The 19355-nt window shown below is 34.8% G+C and overlaps 1 protein-coding gene across 6 annotated transcripts in view; it reads left to right on the top strand.

The window, feature by feature from the left end:
- The window catches only part of LOC136040082 (sister chromatid cohesion protein PDS5 homolog B-like), a 112070-nt gene that overhangs the window by 49016 nt on the left and 43699 nt on the right, over positions 1–19355 (top strand). For all 6 annotated transcript variants that reach the window (XM_065724160.1, XM_065724195.1, XM_065724198.1 and 3 more), the window contains exons 6-13: positions 191–453; positions 1893–2139; positions 3004–3155; positions 4586–4732; positions 6211–6454; positions 10123–10276; positions 13298–13504; positions 17684–17838. In XM_065724160.1, coding sequence (XP_065580232.1) covers positions 191–453; positions 1893–2139; positions 3004–3155; positions 4586–4732; positions 6211–6454; positions 10123–10276; positions 13298–13504; positions 17684–17838 — 1569 coding nt within the window. The remainder of the gene's footprint in view (positions 1–190; positions 454–1892; positions 2140–3003; positions 3156–4585; positions 4733–6210; positions 6455–10122; positions 10277–13297; positions 13505–17683; positions 17839–19355) is intronic.

Consider the following 19355-nt stretch of genomic DNA (forward strand, 5'->3'; position numbering starts at 1 on the left):
TTTTTAAAAACGACAAAGAGAGAAAAAACTTCAATGAAAAAACAACAAACGAGACTGCGGCAGTAGAGAGAAAAGATGAAAGGCTAACTCGTTTGTTGTTTTTTCATTGAAGTTTTTTCTCTCTTTCTTGTTTTTTGCAATGGCTGGCCAGTCCAGCTTAAGATCTTTCATTCGATTTTGTTTTATTTAGTTCTTTCAAAGTGTGATGATAGTTGGAAACAAAGATGAGTCAAATTTGTATATAGCTCGAAAGATATATGACTTGCTCTATGAGCTCAATGATATTTGTCCTTCTGTCTTGTTATCAGTTCTACCTCAGCTTGAATTTAAACTGAAGAGCACTGACGAGAAGGAGCGGATGGAAAGTGTCTCTCTTTTGGCTCGTATGTTCTCTGTCAAGGATTCAAGACTGGCTTATGAGCATAAACAGTTGTGGAGGGCATTTCTTGGAAGGTACGAATTTATTTTCTGTTGCTAGCGTGTCTGATAAAAAAACCATAGTGGAAGTCACAGTAAAAATTTTACGAATCTGTAGTATGTTGCTCATATTTTTCGACCCTTGGTGAAGGACAGCATTGCTCTCAAGGCATTTGAACTTACTCTGGGACTGCTGGATTGTGGTGTCATCGAGGCATCATTTTTTTTATGTAGAAGTGCTGAAAACCTCGTAAGCCGTGGAAGTACTAAATTTACTTAAAGACGTAAACCGAGTGTAAAATGTACTTTGCTAAGGATTCGTGAAACCTGTTCGTCAGTGATTACTTGAACCACTGTCAATTCAAACTAATAAGACAGCAAGCGATATAATTTGGGGGTTAGGACTATTTTTCCTTGGTTTCTACCCCGCCCCTACCCTTAGACTAAAAAATGCGTTTCGGGCGTTATTTCCATGGAAAAGGCCTTTTTTTGTATTTTTATTGAAAAAACCAAAAACAACTGATTTGACCCCATCCCCCAAAATTTTATGGATCGACGCCACTGAAGGTAGCCAAGTTTTGGACAGTAAAAATATTTATTGCAGGCTAGGCAATCATGGGTAAAATTTCGGGTTGAAATGCTTCATATGTGTAAACCTTCATTATCTTCAATTATGTTCAAAACAACTGGGTAGATAAAATGCAAAATTGTACGATATGACAATAAATCACAATTTTTTCAAAAATGAAATTTTTTTTTATTATATCCGTAATTTCGAATAATCTGGTGCTTAAAATCAGTCAGGAACTTTCGGCAACAGCATTTAGTTGTGTTGGAGCAATCCACCAGTATTTGTTAGAAATTACTTCCTATTGATTTAGGGAAACATCAATTGTTGATAAAAATTGTCGCTTATATTTTGATACAGTAATAGCTAATAATATATATTTGCATAGCATAACTCCGATCCAAATCAGCCTTAAAGTATTGAAAATATGGAAAAATTCAAATCTGGTGAACTGGCCACTAAACAATCTGTCTTCCCTTTAAATTACTATAATTTTTTTTAAATTTCAAAAAACTAATTTGATGGCGAAAAAAGAATTTTATCAAGGAGACCACGAGCTTTCGTTTATTAGAACCACGAATAACCTGAAAACTGGGCAGTTTATCTTCTTTTTTTTTTCAGGAGAAAACGAATGATTAATACCCAAAAATGCTGTATGCTTCGAAGTACCAATGTTTTGGGAATCTTGTTAATTTTTAAATAAAAATAATGAAATTAATTTTCCTATTTTGTTCTGAAAAATAAATAAAATAAAACGTATATCAGTGAAAATATAATATTTTGGCTGTTAGATTGACCAACAGCCTGAGAATGGGTTATTCTCCTTGGGAAAGTAAAAATAGTTTTTATTTTTTTATTTTGATATGTGTGCTATATTGATGCAACACGAGTGTTGATATTCTTCCAGGTTCAATGATATTAACTACAAGATACGTGTGAAGTGTGTACAGTATTCAATGCATTTTCTTTTAAACCATCCAGAATTAAGACAGGATATTGTTGAGGCTCTTCGATTGCGTCTTCATGATTCAGAGGAAGCAGTTAGATACGAAGTTGTTATGGCTGTTGTTTCTACAATTCGAAAAGACTTTAGTGTTGTATCCGATAATGAAGATTTGTTGAACTTCATTAAAGAGAGAACTTTGGACAAAAAGGTAATGTGTTGATATTTTTTCATGCAATATCTTTGAGTTAGGCCTACCCCTTGGGAAGATTTCTAACTTTTTTATACGACCTTTGCAAATAACGACTATTATCTTTTTAAACTCATCAGTAACAAAACGTTACTAACCAGAATAAGTGTAAAGGCTTACTACTAGATGATTTCATTACTGGTTAAAGGAACGTTTATTGTTTACTACGTTCTTATTAATAGTGCCCCCTTTTTGTTTAAACCAGTTTGACTTCTTTGAAATTACGTTTAAAAACTCAAAGGGTACAGAAGTGCCAAATAAGACACCTTGGAGAGAGGGGAGTTTTAGACTTTTGTCTTTGTTATAAGACTTTTTTTTATGAGAACTTAAAATGGACAAATTAATGGCTACCCAAAAGATCCTTTTCCCGCAAATGCAAGATTTTACGCGTTGTCCTGACTGGTTGATTTAGTTTGGACAGACCAAATATGGATTGGACGATCAATACAATAAATGGACAGTTCTCGAGTTGGAAAGGATAATTTTTACGGTTTTTCTCACTTCAATAATCCCGAGGACGCAGGGTTTCAGTTGAAATAAAAACAATAAAATGTATCTCTTGATAGGGCTTAGAATATAAGTCGCCTAGCTCATTTTTAAAGTTTGAGACCTTGACAAGTAAGTTTATCCAAGGAGACTTTTGCTTTATTTTTCTGTTCTTTCCATCTGCGACCTAAATAAATGCAATGTCTTAAAAGTACATAAATGGCTTGTCCTGTCAGTATCTTTGATAATATTTTCATGGATGTCTACATTACACTAATTTTGCCATCTTCCTCTCTAGGATTTAAATTATGCTTCATTTTTATTGATCCTCTTTTTTAGTTCAAAATCAGGAAAGAAGCCATGCAAGGGCTTGCTTTAATTTACAAGACATTTATCACCGAAACAGATGTACCTGATGCAACACGCCGTGCGGTTACTTGGATAAAGGACAAAATACTGCATGCTTATTATATGCCTAGCCAGGACGATAGGTAATTGAAGTTTAAAAATCAAAATTATATCATTATAAAAAAACAAACTTAAATTAAAGTTCATTATTATTCATCGTTATTTTCGTCAATCTAAAGCTGATTTTTCCTTTAAAATACATATTTATTATGTAGGAAAATGTAAGCTCTGCGACAGCAGCGACGATATTCTTTACGTAAAAAGGCAGGAAAAAAAAAATATGCAAAAAAAAAGAAAACGATTTGAATGCTAACTGGTAGTAGTTTTTGACCACTTCATCGGGAACGTTTTTTCAAGAGGATATTCTTTTAAGTTTTCAATAGTGTTGGGTTGTTCTTTTCTTTCAAACATTTTTTTTTCCTGCAAAACTTAGAAAAAAAACATTTTTCTTTGAGAAACTTCCGATTCTTTGTATTGCATTAATCAACAACAAAAACAAATTTTGTTATCAAACTGTAAGACCTGTTTCATAACTTAAAATGAGCAAAATTAGCTTATGTAAAGTATCAAACCAAAAATGAGTAGTAATTGCTATAAATGCAGCTTAAAACGAACAACTATAAACTATAATGAACATTGGGGCCAAATTGAAAATTAACGTAGACTTCCACAAATAAAGGATTTATTGCAGTCTGTCAAGCCTTCCAAGAGACTAGTGTGTCTTTTGCGCCCTCCTAAATTCGAAGCATATTTTATCGTTTTTTTATGGTATGATCAGAAAATCAAATGCCTATTGCTGACGGAATATTTTTTTTTGTTATGAGTGGTTTCGTAACAATCAATTTGGTCTTAATAACCGAATTTGCAACTGATTCTTATCTATGGCTTTTTCCTTTTAAAAGTCTTCCCTTCAAATGCGTAGAAAACTAATTGGGCTTGTTTAACATGCTATTTCAAGATTATAGTACCCTGCTTTAAAGGAAAAATAACTTTGTTTCTTTTCTTTATATCAAGAAAAGGAAGATGCCAATTGATAATTTTAAGGAATTTCCTCTCTCAACGTGGGTTTCGAGGGTTCTCTTTGGGGTGCGCTAAATAAAATAGGGTTTGTTTGTTTTAAACCATCTTCTAGTGAGTTTATTCTCTTTTATTCGTCCGTTTATTTTTCTCTACCGATTCCGCCTGTACCTGTACCGGTTCGCTTATTGTTTTTGTTTTTGTTAATCATAGCAGGCCAAGGAAAACCTTGTTACCATTTTCATGGAATTTTAAGAAGAAAAAAGTCTCGATACGGAATCTTTTCTTTTATAAAGTCAAGGCGCGGAATTAATGTTTTAATTAAATAGTTTAGAATAGATACCGGAAGAGATAATTTAGGTTCGTCATTTCACTCATACTAAAGCACCGATGCTGGTACAGATTTATCCTGTTTGTCATTTATGAATCTTTGGTCAGGAATGTTATACCAAGGGTTTAAGAGTATTTAGTAAAAGATTGTTATTATTATTTTTAGACTTTTGATCGAGAAACTCTTCAACACTTGTCTTGTACCTTACACACTACCTCCTGAGCAAAGAATGAGAAAGCTTTATTATCTTTATGCAACGATTGATGAGAATGCTACAAGGGCCCTTAATGAAATGCACAAGCATCAGCAGGGGTAAGTTGTTGGCTTGTTGTTGCTTTATTTTGTTGTTGTTTTGTAACTCTGTTTCTGCTGTAACATTTCGGTCCTATGAAAAATAGGAACTTTTCTTGTTCTCATTCACATTCTTTTTTCTACCTAAATTTTCCAACCCCTTTTTTTGCACGATCTGTCTCATATTTGTTTTAACTACCCCTAGCAGTTATTGTTGTTGTTGTTGTTGTTGTTTAGTTGACGTTTGAGCGAATCAACCGCTCGTATACGTGCGATCCTCTTTTGAAATTTGGGCTTATGAAGCCACGTCACTTTGAAAACACACAAATAAAATTTTGGCACAGGCCACGTCAACACTTAAGATATCTTGGGAACACTTAAGACACTTAAGATAACTACCCCTAGCAGTTTATGTATGCAACATGAGAAGCTTAAACTATGATAAAATATCAGATGACGCTCATTGTCAGGTTAATTTTTTTTTTTTTTTATAATCGGCCGAGCTGCAAATTCAGCGCTCTTGTTGCTGAATTGTTTGTTTATTACTCTGGCCAAAATATTGGTCATCTCGTACTATTGTTTAAATGATATTGCTTTTGCAATTCCCATGCAATTTTCATATTTGCAAACTGAAAGTGAAAGGAATAATATTAATTTTCTTTGGCATGTGTGTCCATCAAAATCTACAGCATTTGAAATTCGTCGAATTTAGACTAAGGTTTGTTTTATAAGCTGAAATTCGTTAAGATTTTCGACAAATCAGGGAGTTGTCCATGGATATATTTTATGTTGTCAACAACTCTGTCTAGTTCTTTGTCTTTGAGGTGTATATTACCTTCAGAAAGGGAGAAGGAATCAAATTGTAAGCTGAAACTCGTTAAGAATTTTGACAAATCAGGAAGTTGTCCATTTATGTTGTCAACAACTCTGTCTAGTTCTTTGTCTTTGAGGTGTATATTACCTTCAGAAAGGAAGAAGGAATCAAATTATCACTCGTGGCTTACCAATCGCATTCTGTTGCGAATTTTCGCAACTTGTTGCCAAGTTGTCAACAAGTCCCTACACGTAAGGGCCGTTTGTCCGGAAAGTTCTGGAAGTTTGTCTGAAAAAGTGCTTATTTACCTTAGTTCACTTTTGTGTGCTTCAAATGCCACATCCAATAATGCTTTATCTATTTAAAATCTACCAAGAAATAGAATTTGGTTTGTCGAAAGAGCTGTTTTAGCATTTGCCCCCCCCCCAAAGGTTACTAGACAAATATGTATACATGCTTCTTTTAGCAATTACGGAAAATAAAGAAAAAGAAAACAAAGGGGGAATAGCAGTATTCCAACAAACCAAGAAGCTAATTGAAGAATTATTCCAGGACGCAAGGGAAAGTATCTAAAAAAAATTTTAAAGCAAAATTTGTGTGACTTTTTACTCTTGTATTTTGTGCAGCATAATTCGTTTTTTTTCGTCACTTCAAAGTTTTTAAGTTTTATTTATTAATATTTTAGAGTTCGAAAGCACATGGGAGAACTAATCGAGCAAGTAAAAAGGAGCGATATAACTGCTGAACAACGGGAAACTGATTTGGTCATTCGAATCAACATGATAGCCAGAATCATGCCATATCCAGTGAGGGGTGCTGAATACTTGCAAAAGCTCTGTCAGCAAATGCTGAATGATAGTGTTTTGGTTCGGGATTTGGAAATAATGGTTAACAATAATTCGTCGTGCAAAGACTCGGCTGATGCATTTGTAAGTAACGCATTTTCTTCTTATACTTAGAATCTTTAACGGTTCTGATGGCTTATGTTGAATCTTGACGAAACTACGCATACTCAAAGGTTAAACTCGATGAGAGGGGGTCAAAGGACATTTCCCAATTGGGCAGGTGCATCAAAAAAGAAAAAAAGTACATTTTTAGGTAATGATTTCTGAATTTCTCCCAGGGAACCTCCGTGTCCTTGGTCTAATCTTGTACGGAAGAAAGGAGAGGGCCCCCGTGTATGTTTATTGACGAAAAGAAGAATTTTAACCATTGCTATTTTGCGTTGAAACCACTGTGACTTTAACAGTCGTTCTTAATGCTCCAGTGCAAAAAAGTACTGAACTTAAGATATAGTGTAGAATTGGACATTTTTAATTTGATTTATGTTTCGTTGCGTGTAGCCAATCTGTGGTGCAAGCCATAATGTTGGCATGCCTCTGGCCTCGGCCCATCGTTTAATGATTGTGTTTCCTTTCAAAGAAGTTCAGTGGTATTCTGGGATTTACCTTTGTTGTTATGTTATTCAATGAATAGACTGATCGCCTAAATCGTAAAGGTATTTCACTACTTTTTTCCGCCTACAATACTCGTGGTAAAAGTAATAAGTGTGAAAGTGGTTATGAAGACGTTCTTGAGGGTCAAGACTCTCCTCAAAAGAATATTATCACTTCGAAAATCGGACTTAAATGCGTTGTCAAAATGTCTCTGCAGCGACTGAGGAGGTTTTACAAAACTATCGTTAGAATTTGATGCTCTTACAAAAAATTACGATAAATTTAGATAATTCTATATTTAGCTTCTAAGCGTTTAGGGGATAAAGCTGTTCTGAATCATAGGTCACCTGATAGAGGAAGCGTACTACGTGCAATGGTAAGATAGAAATAACCTCTTTGTCAAAGATGATCATCCTTGCAGAAGTGATTTTAAGAAATTTAACTTTGAAAGGTAGAGGAGTTCGATAGTTTGCTACAATGGTAGCAGGTAAACTCAATCTTGCTCATCCGTGATTTTTCTAGAAGAAGATTTACTGTTTTAAAAAGTAGAGTTAAGAGAAAGAGTCAAACTTTAGCGTAAAGAGTGAGGCGTTGAGGGGGAATATAAGTTTAATGTCGCTACTTACTTTCATTTAAAAAAACTTGTTTTTTTTTGTTTAATCATAAACACAAAAGTGTTCTTATCTCCTGCAAGTATATTGACAGAAAAGAGATATATATATATATATATATATATATATATATATATATATATATATATATATATATATATATATATATATATATATATATATATATATATATATATATATATATATATATATATATATATATATATATATATATATATATATATATATATATATATATATATATATATATATATATATATATATATATATATATATATATATATATATATATATATATATATATATATATATATATATATATATATATATATATATATATATATATATATATATATATATATAATATATATATATATATATATATATATATATATATATATATATATATATATATATATATATATATATATATATATATATATATATATATATATATATATATATATATATATATATATATATATATATTTATATAAGGTATAAATATAAGGTGAGTGATAAAACTCAGATTGATCATCACAAAAACTCTATTTGAATTTAAAGAAACAAATGTTAAAGATTAATTTTTAGTGTTTGTTTGTTTACCTTTGATGACGGAATATTAAAATTTAGGATATTTTCTTTATGTGTTTTGTTTTTGTCCTCACGATGGGATGGCCCCCACGCCTCTCCTGCCCACTATTTCTTATCTCCGTTTCTTTCTATTCTTCTTTGTTTCTTAGGTTTTGTTGTTATTGTTTTTTTTATCAAGTTAATTTTTGCTATTATTATTATTGTTATGACAACATGTTTTGTTTTGTCTATGTCCTGTTATTTACGTACCCAACCTTACGAGCTCTGCTATTTGTTGGGGGTTAATGTTTTTTATATTTATAAGAATATTGAATAAACAAGTATAACAACTTTGCTTCAGGAAATAAATTCGGGTATGCATTATCACCATTGAAGCACTCCACAGATGTCGATATTTTTAGCCCTACTTCTGAAAAGTGGGCACATGAGTTATTAGTCACACCACTACCTGACTTCAACAGCGGATTGCTAGGAACTATTAGTTCACTGTTTGAGCTTATTGCCGACTTAATCAGTTGCCAAGTTTTAGCCGGGCTTTCTTCATAATCTTTAAATTTCTTTGCATAGTAATCTATTTTTTTTCTTAAAAGGCTAAATTTCCATTAAATCCTTTATAATATTCTTTATCACATGCTGAACCTTGAGTCGCGCACCTTTTATGCATCATTTTCTTTTTTTCCATTGAGGAATCCAAGGTTTAATTGGCAACTTATATCTTCGCTTTGTCTCTTTAAATTCCAAACACTCTCGAAATAATAATTTTACTTTTTCATACTTTTATCAAATTTAGTATCAATATCTGTACTATCCTGAAGAAATTCAAAATCTGTACTTTCAAGCTTCCGCTTAAACTTCAAAAGAACGTTCCCATCTTCAAAAGGCACCTTTGACACAGTTTTTTCTTGGACTTAGGACCAATTATTCCAGGTACAGATATTGCAACCCAAATGGTCAGATATACTATTAATAACTACTGCAAGGCCCAAATAATCAATATTTACAAAAATATAATCAATTATAGACTCTATAATAAGTTTTTGTCACTCGTGTGTATATGTTCATTGTAGAATAAAAACCAAAACTTAACATTGTGTTAGCAAAACGTCTTACCTTACTATTTCTATCAACCATATGTAAATCCATATTAAAATTGCCACAAATAAAACATGGCATTCTTGAACTTGATAACTTTCCCAAAAATTCTTGTATCAGTTCGATAAACTACATTACCTGAAGGTGGTCTATAAATTACTATAACCACAAACTTATTATTTGCATTACTTACATCTAGAACCATAGACTCAAATTTCGTTTCATAATTAACCGCTAAGTCAATCGTTTCTTAACCGCCAAATCCGACCTAATCGGTACACCAAATCTACTTTTTACATATAAAGCTAAACCACCACGTTGGTGTAGTGGACAGATTATAACATTCTATTTTTAATAAAGCAGAATTATGATACCTAAGCCAAGTTTCCGTTAGCGCCAGGATATGTGGCTCAGTTTAAAGACATAGCTTACCAAGGAATTCGTATAATGTGTTTATCCCTTGACAGTTCAAGCTATAGAGTCTCGTTTCTCTCATTTTCTTCCAATTACTCATCTCACAGACAAAAGCATACCGGGAATTCACACATCCAACATTCTCACTTACATCAAAATCCCAATGGAGGACGCCATCTATCAATCCACGCGCATCCAAAGGGCTCCTTTCAGGTTCTCTCAACTTACTAATTAAATTAACCATTATCCAAAACCAAATATGGGCAAGAGAAGGTTTAAGGAAGAGTAAAAAACTTCCCCAAATAACTTGTACATCTTACAAAATCCGAGAAAGTATTAACTATTTTAATAAAATAAACATAAAAAACAAAAATAAAGCGAAACAAACCGGTCGATATGCATATAATCATTCGTCTTTCTTCTTTTCAGAGGAGGGTTTTGAAGAAGCTTGGAATGCCTGTTATGACGAATTTGTATCACAGCACAATAAAAATGCTTCTTGAGCGAATGAGCAGTGTAATTGTTGATCATGAAGCGTTGAAACACTTGATCGAACTCATCCAATCTTGTCTTATTGATCCAGGTACGGTTATCCCTTTTCTCGGTCTATTATTTTTTTTTAAATTGCAATTGAACTTCAGTACACTTGTCAATCATGTGTCAATATTATGCATATCTAGAATGATAGTGATGAAAAGGTCAAATAAGAGGTGATAAATATTCCAGGTCCAAAATGATTTAGAATAAATATGGAAAAATTTAAGAATAAAAACGCATTCTATTCTTGATAGGGAAACTTAGAAATGCCAAGTTGTAGAAAATAAGCGTAGGTTGGCATTTTCAATTTGGTTGTTTTCGCAGTTCTTAAGTTCAGCTAATGTAAATAATGAATTATTTTCACTTGTCCATTTTTGTTCTGAATATTTCTTCTCTAGGATAAAGGAATAACATTACTGTTAAATGACTATTCAAATGCTTATAGAAGATTATCAATAAGACGTTATCAAGTAGTACAGTTTTTGAATTCTAGCGTTTATTCAAAATTCTTCCTTTCGCCGTGTTTTCCACCTATTAAATTTGATGTCTCATAAAACATTGTGCATTTTAAGAAGTATATTGACATACAAAAGAATTTTGATTAACAGAAGACCTTTTATGTTTATTTTTGTCCAACCACACTTGAAAAATCTCTGGATTGCTGGAATATTTTTAAAAGACACATGAGAGACATACTCCCCCCCCCCCCCCCAAACACACACACACAAAATCTGTGTATGTTAAAACCCTGAAAATCCTAGGCAAGGCCTTAATTTGTATCCCATATTGACAAGTTACATAAATATTTGCATTTGTTTCTTGCGTATTTTATTCGTTAAAACTTTTGACTAAAGACAATATACTACCATTGTTAACACTGGTCGCAAAATTGTGTAGCTCAGGAAAAGACTTAAATGGGCCACAATTTGACTTCTACTGGGCCATGTGGTGCCTACGGATCGTATGTTTTACAGGTCAAGTCTAGCATAATTAGCCCAAAAATACTAATTCTAAGAATCCTATTCTTTTTTTACTGTCGTTTTTGTTGTTGTTTTTTTTTTCTTATGAAACAAAAATGGTAAAAAATAGCTGTATTTTTTTCTTTTTTTCTGATCTTCTAATATTCTATATTGCTTCAATTCAGCTTGTTTTCTCTGAAAAGGACACCAGTTTTCCTTCGGAGAGAGGAGGAAGAGGAGCTGGTCAAAAGAGATGAACTTGCTCCAGAAAGGGTTTGTCCTAGCCTGAACTCTTGCCATCCAGCGTTCATCAAGTTTGGTTAAGCGATGGATAGATTACCTTTCCTGTCAGGTAAATGGGTACACCAGCTACATCAAAGCCGAGCATAACAGCCTCTTCATCTTCTTCTTCTTTTGATTGAGATTCCACAAGCAACCTGGGACTTGCGTTGACTTAATTTCACCAGCCAGCTGGTCAAGCCTTGTACATATGGAATTTGAAAGAATATATGGTGTTAAACTCTCGAAATTTTATTGATGATTGCGCTGGTCTTTTAAGTGTAATTTATGTAGTATATTATTTTGTACACGAAGAGAGAAAGTATTAAAAATGTAAACTAAAATCCAGTTTCGAAAGTAGTCAAACCTGCAGGTAATTCTTCATTTAAGTACTTGAGTTATTCGGGGGATTAGCCCAACTACACTACGTGGTTGTCACCTTACGAGGGGTACCAAAAGAAACCATGCTGATGTTTTGGAGGGCGGAGTTTCTGCAGCACCGGGTTTTCGCTGGTAGGACCGTGTAGAGCTGCTTTTCATCAGTCAATGTGTCAACTGCCTGCACTGTAGAAGGTTGTGTTCTGTTCGTGTAAAAATTAACGTTGTTGTTGTTTTGCGTGCTTTTCGTTTTTTTTTATGATGGCTGATTTTCGTGAAGAGTGTGCGGTCATGAAGCTTTGCTGCTTGCTTGGAAAAAGGTCACAGAAACCCTTGAAATATTAAAAAGGGCCCATAAGGATAATGTTATAGGGACTCCAGTGTGTGAGTGGTTTTCTTGTTTCAAAAGATGAAAAACGTCTATTGACGATCAGACTACCTCTGGACGTCTTTTGACCACCCGGAGTGACGAAATAAAAAAAAAACCTGTGAAATCATCCTTGGAGATCGATGACTTAGCATTGGAGATTTCGGGGAGAAATCTGGAGTGACTTGAGTTCCGTACAGAGAATTACGATAGAAGATTTGGAGATGAAAAGGGCGGTGGAAAAATTTGCTTCTCCGAAGCTGATGCACAACAAAAACGAAGTCGTGTGGAATCATGCTCTGCTTTGAAGGCTGAATTCCAAAAGTACCTAAATATAATTTTCGAAGGTCTTCACGGTACTATGGTACGACGAATATGTTCCTGAAACTACGCAACAATCAAACAATGGAAGACTCCAAATGTGTCTCGTCCGAAAAAGGCTCATCAGGTGAAGTCAAACGTTAAGACAATGTTCATTTGATTTTCCGATGTGATATGAATCGTCTATTCAGAATTTGTTTCCCCGGGCCACACAGTTAGCTAAACACTTCACCTGGAAGTTTTCAGAAGATTATGCAACAATTTGCGACAAAAAAAGGGCCTGATTTTTGGCATTGGGGGACTGGTTATTTTCTCAGGACAATGGTCCCACTCACTCAGTCCTTTCTTCGCGCCGGTTTGTGATCAAAAATGGTATGACCACTATGTCCTATCCACCCTATTCACCTGATCTTGTCCCATACAACTTCTTTCTAATTTCCTGAATGAAATCGACATGGAAGGAAAGTGGTTTACGTAAGTTGCTGAGTTGAGGAAAAGAAAAAACGGAGGCTCTGTCAGACATCACAAAAATGAATTTTAGGAAGGTTTTGAACGGCGAAATAAAAGATTGGACAAATGTATTAACTCCAAAGGAGATTAATTTGAAGGAGCTTAAATGTTTTTGCGTACAGATTGAATGAATAACTCTGTATAAAAATAGTTTGGTTTGTTTTGGGTATCCCCTTGTATTGACAATGTATTCTGAGCAAATAGTTAGGTAGGACCATTCATTGTTTTCTTATACATTTTTCAATGATTTTAGAATTTTCCCATGAGCTGGGCATACCTGAAGAGGAGGCTGGTGAAAAGGGACTAAAGTTGTTAATGATGCTTAGCTATGTCTATCCCGGTCATTTTCTTCACGAAGACATTCTGTTAGATTTGGTATCTTTTTTGGATGTTGAAGAAAACAGCATTGCACCCAATATACTGGCGGTATTGACCTTCGTTGGGAAACACAAATCACTCAGTAAGTTTGTTAGTAAATATCGTCTTTCTCTATGTAGTTTTCTATTTTTTTTTTGTTCGTCTGGTTTTCATCTATCTCTTTCTTTATTTTTCAAAATATAGTACTTCTCTTCTCTTCTGGATTTTGTATTCGTTATAGGATGGAAATAAGATAGTTGAAAACTAATTATTTTTCTCTAGTGTTTTGTTTTGTACTTTCAATTTTTTGCTTTTACTAATCTTGTGGAGGTAAATATGTTCTTTACCTAGTACCTCCCCCTGTAGTTTGAGATTCCTTAAAAAACTGTTTTCATTGCTTAAAAGAAAGTGATAAACTAGTAATGACCTAGCCCATTACTTATTAGGTTGATCTACTTAATCTAGACTCTTCTTAGATTTGGAGAATACATAATCACAGCGAATACAGCCCTTTTTTATATTGTTTTCAATATACCAGTATGCTCAACCAAAAAAGTAACTGAAATTTAATTTAGTCAGTGCACTGATAGTAAATTAAGGTCTAGTTCACGAATTGGCCCATGCATTTCAGTAGTTGCTGCAAATCAGTTTTAGCTATAAAAATTTAATATAAAATATTTTATTGATTATACATTAATGTATTATAATGGAATTAATTATAGTTTATGTATTATTATAAAGTTATAATATCAAGAATTTAGTTATAAAATTTATTATCATAAAATGAGTTTAATCAAAATGAGAAAATAAACGATAATAAAACAATAATACAAAAGTATATTAAAAAAAAACTAATTTAAATAATGAAATAAAATGAAACAATGACAAATTATTGAAGTATAATTATAAAGTCATACAATGAATTTTAAAATTATAATCTTGTATAATATTAAAATTATAGTATGAAACATATAAATATTTCAATAAAACTGTAAAAGTTGTTTTTGATTTTTATGGCACTTGGTATTAACCAAGTGACATATAGCAATCGCAAATTCTGTCAGTCTGTCGGTCTCGGTTTTGCTACTTTGGGCACTTCCAGGCAAGCTAGGACGATGAAATTTGGCAGGCGTATCAAGGACCGGACCAGATTAAATTATAAATGGTCGTTTTCGCGATTTGACCATCTGGGGGGGGGGGGGGGTTAATTCGGAAAAAATAGAAAAATTGAAGTATTTTTAACTTACGAGCGGTTGATCAGATCTTAATGAAATTTGAAATTTGAAATTTTATTTTGGGTAGTTGGGGGGGGGGGGGGGTTAATTCTGAAAAATTAGAAAAAATGAGGTATTTTTAACTTACGAACGGGTGATCGGATCTCAATGAAATTTGATATTTAGAAGGATATCGTGTCTCAGAGCTCTTATTTTAAATCCCGACCGGATCTGGTGACAGTGGGGGGGAGTTAGGAGGGGGAAACCTAAAATCTTGGAAAACACTGAGTGGAGGGATCGGGATGAAACTTGGTGGAAAAAATAAGCACAAGTCCCAGATACATGATTGACATAACCGGAACGGATCCGCTCTCTTTGGGGTAGTTGAGGGGGGGGGGGGGGTGTTAATTCTAAAAAATTAGAAAAAATGAGGTACTTTTAACTTAAGAACGGTTGATCGGATCTCAATGAAATTTGATATTGAGAAGGATATCGTGTCTCAAAGCTTTTGTTTTAAATCTCGATCGGATCTGGTGATATTGGAAGGAGTTTGGGGTGGAGAAACTTAAAATCATGGAAAGCGCTTAGATTGGAGGGATCGGGATGAAACTTGGTGGGAAAAATAAGCAGAAGTCTTAGAGACGTGATTTACATAATTGGAACGGATCCGCTCTGGTTTTTTTTTTTGGGGGGTCAATTCCGAAAAATTAGAAAAAATGACGTATTTTTAACTTACGAAGGAGTGATCGGATCTTCATGAAACTTCATATTTAGAAGTACCTCGTAACTCAGATCTCTTATTTTAAATCTCAACCGGATCCATCGTCATTAGGGGGGCAGTTGGGGAGGGGGACCCGGAAATCTTAGAAAATACTTAAAGCGGAGGGATCAGGATGAAACTGGATGGGAAGAATAAAAACCTGTCTAAGATACGTGACTGATATAACCGGACCGGATCTGGTCTCTTTGGTGGAGCTGGGGGGGGGGGGTAATTTTGAAAATTGAGGTATTTGTAACTTACAAAAGGATGACCAGATCTTAATGAAATTTGATATCTAGAAGGATCTTGTGCTTTCAAGCTCTAATTTTAAATTCCGACCAGTTCCTGTGACATTGGGGGGAGTTGGAGGGGGAAACCGGAATTCTTGGAAAACGTGAAAATCGGGATATTTTTATCTTACGAATATATGATCAGATCTTAATGAAATCTGATATTTAGAAGGAATTCATGTCTCAGAGCTCTTATTTCAAATCCCGACTAGATCTTTTGACATTGGGGGAGTTGGAGGGGGAAATCTTGGAAAACACTTTGGGTGGATGAATCGGGATGAAGCTTGGTGGATAGAATAAGCAAATGTCTTTGATACGTGATTGACGTAACCGTAGTGGATTCGCTCTCTTTGGAGGATTTGGGGGGAAGGGCTCAGTGATTTGGCGAGTTTGGTGCTTCTGGACGTGCTAGGACGATGAAAATTGGTAGGCGTGTCAGGGAGCTGCACAAATTGACTTGATAAAGTCGTTTTCCCAGATTCGACCATCTGGGGGGCTAAAGAGAGAGGAAAAATAACAAAAAATTAGGTATTTGTAACTTACGGATGGGTGATCGGATCTTAATGAATTTTGATATTTAGAGGGACATCGTGACTCAGAGCTCTTATTTTATATCCTGACCGCCATTAAGCCTCTGATTTTCCCTTTAAATCAATCTGTTGCTTAGAATTTTTTTAGAGCTCATACCATATGAGCTTTTGGCTCTTAGCTCTTCTTGCTTCGTCACAAGTGCCATATGAGCTCTTAGCTCTTGTTTAAATTTTAATCGAAATTGAGGAATTAAGCTGTAATTAGGCAACTTTTAGAGTCGGTATATCGAAAAGGTCTTTCTGGATTGTATCTTCAATAATGAGCTCTGCATGTAATAACAATCAGTCATTTAATGACAATTGAAGGACAGATTACTTTGTAAGGTATCAACATAATTGTCACGCTGAAGACTTGAAATTGAAAGTTTAGTATTTCAGTGAAGATAATTTCTTTTGTGTAATAAATGTTTCATTAGATTATCAGGGAAAATAGTGAAGGGGGACTCGTTGGAAGGTCTCATTTCAGGAACTTGAGCTTTTAGGTACAGTGCCGTTAAGTCTTTCGTTCAATCATTCGGTAATAAATATGTATTTATAATCATTACGGAAATTTGCCATCAAGTTCTGCCATGTGCTATCTAGATTATACAGCTATGTTTGGGGCATAAATTATAAAATAAAGAAAAAATTTGAACATTAATAAAACAAGAATTGCCAAAAAAGAGGAGGGGGGAACTAAATTGTAATGAAAGACCTTCTCCTAACATAGAACATAATTGACAAATCATTATTTGCTAGAATGACCTTAAGGTAGCACGAGCATGTTAAGATTAAGAAAAGAAGAGAAATTAATAAAACAAAGAGCCATAAAAACATTAACAACAAATCTAAAAAGTAGGTACGATTTAGAGGTCAACAGAGATGCAGAGAAATTGTAAAACACTGAAATTCCTGTTAACAAGTCCATAATGCTCAATCTTCCTTGTTAATCGGCAGTCGAGTGCTCGACAACCATTTGAATAACATCATGTGTTAGAATGGAATCCAGAACGTTTATATAGAAAATAATAAATATGAATTGTACAAGACAAAGATGACAGGGACCCAAGTAAGCCTATCTACCAAATTTAAAAAAACTGGTTGATCGTGTCCTTGGATGCTATCAACTACAAGAATTTGTATGAGCAAAAAGATCTATAATTTAGTATTTGCGTTTCAGTAATGTAATTTCATTATTTCATTGTATTGAGCGTTTCAGTAATTGACTTTATATCTATATTATTTTAGTAAATGTAAAATTTGATGAAAATTATTCACGTCGATTATCTGAATAAATCATATTTTTACAAGAATTTCTGTTAATTTAAGATCTTTTGCATATATTTGTTGGTAAAATAATAAGTTTTTCGTAGTGGCCCGTCGTTTTCTTCTTTTGATTGTAATTCAATTCGCTGGAATTGCAATTCTTCTTACATTGTACTGTTTCAGGCTCTGTATCACCAGGTGCTGTTCAAAAACTATTGCCATTATGTGAGCGTTTTGCTGTGACAGGTACTACGAAACAGGCTAAAAATGCTGTTCGTTGTCTAGTTGCCAATGTACCTCAGGAAGAACATGAAGAGCTTTTTACAAATATATTGAATGTAAGTTGCTTTTATTTCGATTTGTTGACAGCGCTGTGATGCATTCATTTCTTCAGGTCAAAATATAATTATAATTGCAAATCAGATAAGTGTTGTAGGCGGTACTTTGATTTGTTGTGGTGACGGATGGCTACCTGTTTATCTCCCCTATTACAAAGCAAAATTTGTTGCGAATATTGTTACTCTTATTCTTGGTTCTAACCTGTACTACTGAGTCTAAAGTATTATTTTTGACAGTTAAAATTCTTTGACAAATGCATCCAACGCTTTGCTGCGAATGCCAAGGGACTGAACTCAATTATTTTACCTGGTATTCAGAAGGCATAGATAGCATAGGCAGGTTGTCAGCTCATAGAGGAGAGAAAAGTCGTAAAACTTCAGATCCTTGTCTGCCACGACGCGAATCAGATCTACAAGACGGAGAATTACAGACGGATTGACAAAGCTGTCAAAAAGAGCGCGTGCCGAGACAAACGCCATTTCTACGAAGCAAAGGCCGCGAAAGCTGAAGAAGCTGCCAAGAACGGAGACAGCAGGTTTCTGTACAAGATAAAGAACGAGATCATCTGGAAGAAGAGAGCCAGCGATGGTCCGGTGAAGGACGAAAACGGCATACTGGTTACCGGTCCCGAAGAGAAGAAAAGGGTGGGCCAACCACTTCGACAAAATCCTGAACAGACCACCCCTGGACGAGCCAATCTCCATCCCCGAAGATCCTCAGATCTCGCTAGACATCAAAACCGAGCCCCCGACTGAAGACGAAATTCTGAAGGCAGTCAAAAAGCTGAAAAACGGCAGATCCCCAGGAGACGACCGCAACACGGCAGAAATGCTGAAATGCTCCATGGACACCTGTGTCACTTATTGGAAAGACTTCTTCGGAACCATCTGGACAACAGCACAAGTACCGAAAGAATGGCATCACAGTACGCTTGTGAAGCTCTTCAAGAAAGGCGATGCCACGCTCTGTAACAACTGGCGAGGCATCAGCCTGCTCTCGATTCCTGGCAAATTGTTGTCCCACATTATCCTGTCCCGAATACAACATCACCTAGATGAATACCTGCGTGATGAACAGTATGGCTTCCGCCCAAACCGCTCTTGCACGGACCTGATATTCACCCTGCGAATGCTCACGGAGGAGAGCTGCGAATGGCGAAATAAACTCTACATAATCTTCATACACTTCGAAAAGGCGTTCGACTCATTAGACTACCAGTCACTCTGGAAGCTCCTTCGCCACTCTGGTATCCCTGATATCATAGTAAATCGCATCATGGCGATGTATGAAGATACAACCTGTTGTGTGAAGACAGCAGAAAGAAATTCACGCAAATTTCTCATCCTCTCCGGGGTGAAACAAGGATGTCTGCTATCCCTGCTACTGTTCGCAATCGTCATCGATTTCGTATTGAGGAGCGTCGACTCAACTGGGCTACGCCTAAACGATTGCCTGCTGAGCGACCTAGATTTTGCTGACGATATTGCCATCCTCGAAACCTGCAAATCATGGCTTC

The sequence above is a fragment of the Artemia franciscana genome, chromosome 2 (genome assembly GCF_032884065.1).
Source record: "Artemia franciscana chromosome 2, ASM3288406v1, whole genome shotgun sequence".
In the NCBI taxonomy this organism is placed as follows: domain Eukaryota; kingdom Metazoa; phylum Arthropoda; class Branchiopoda; order Anostraca; family Artemiidae; genus Artemia; species Artemia franciscana.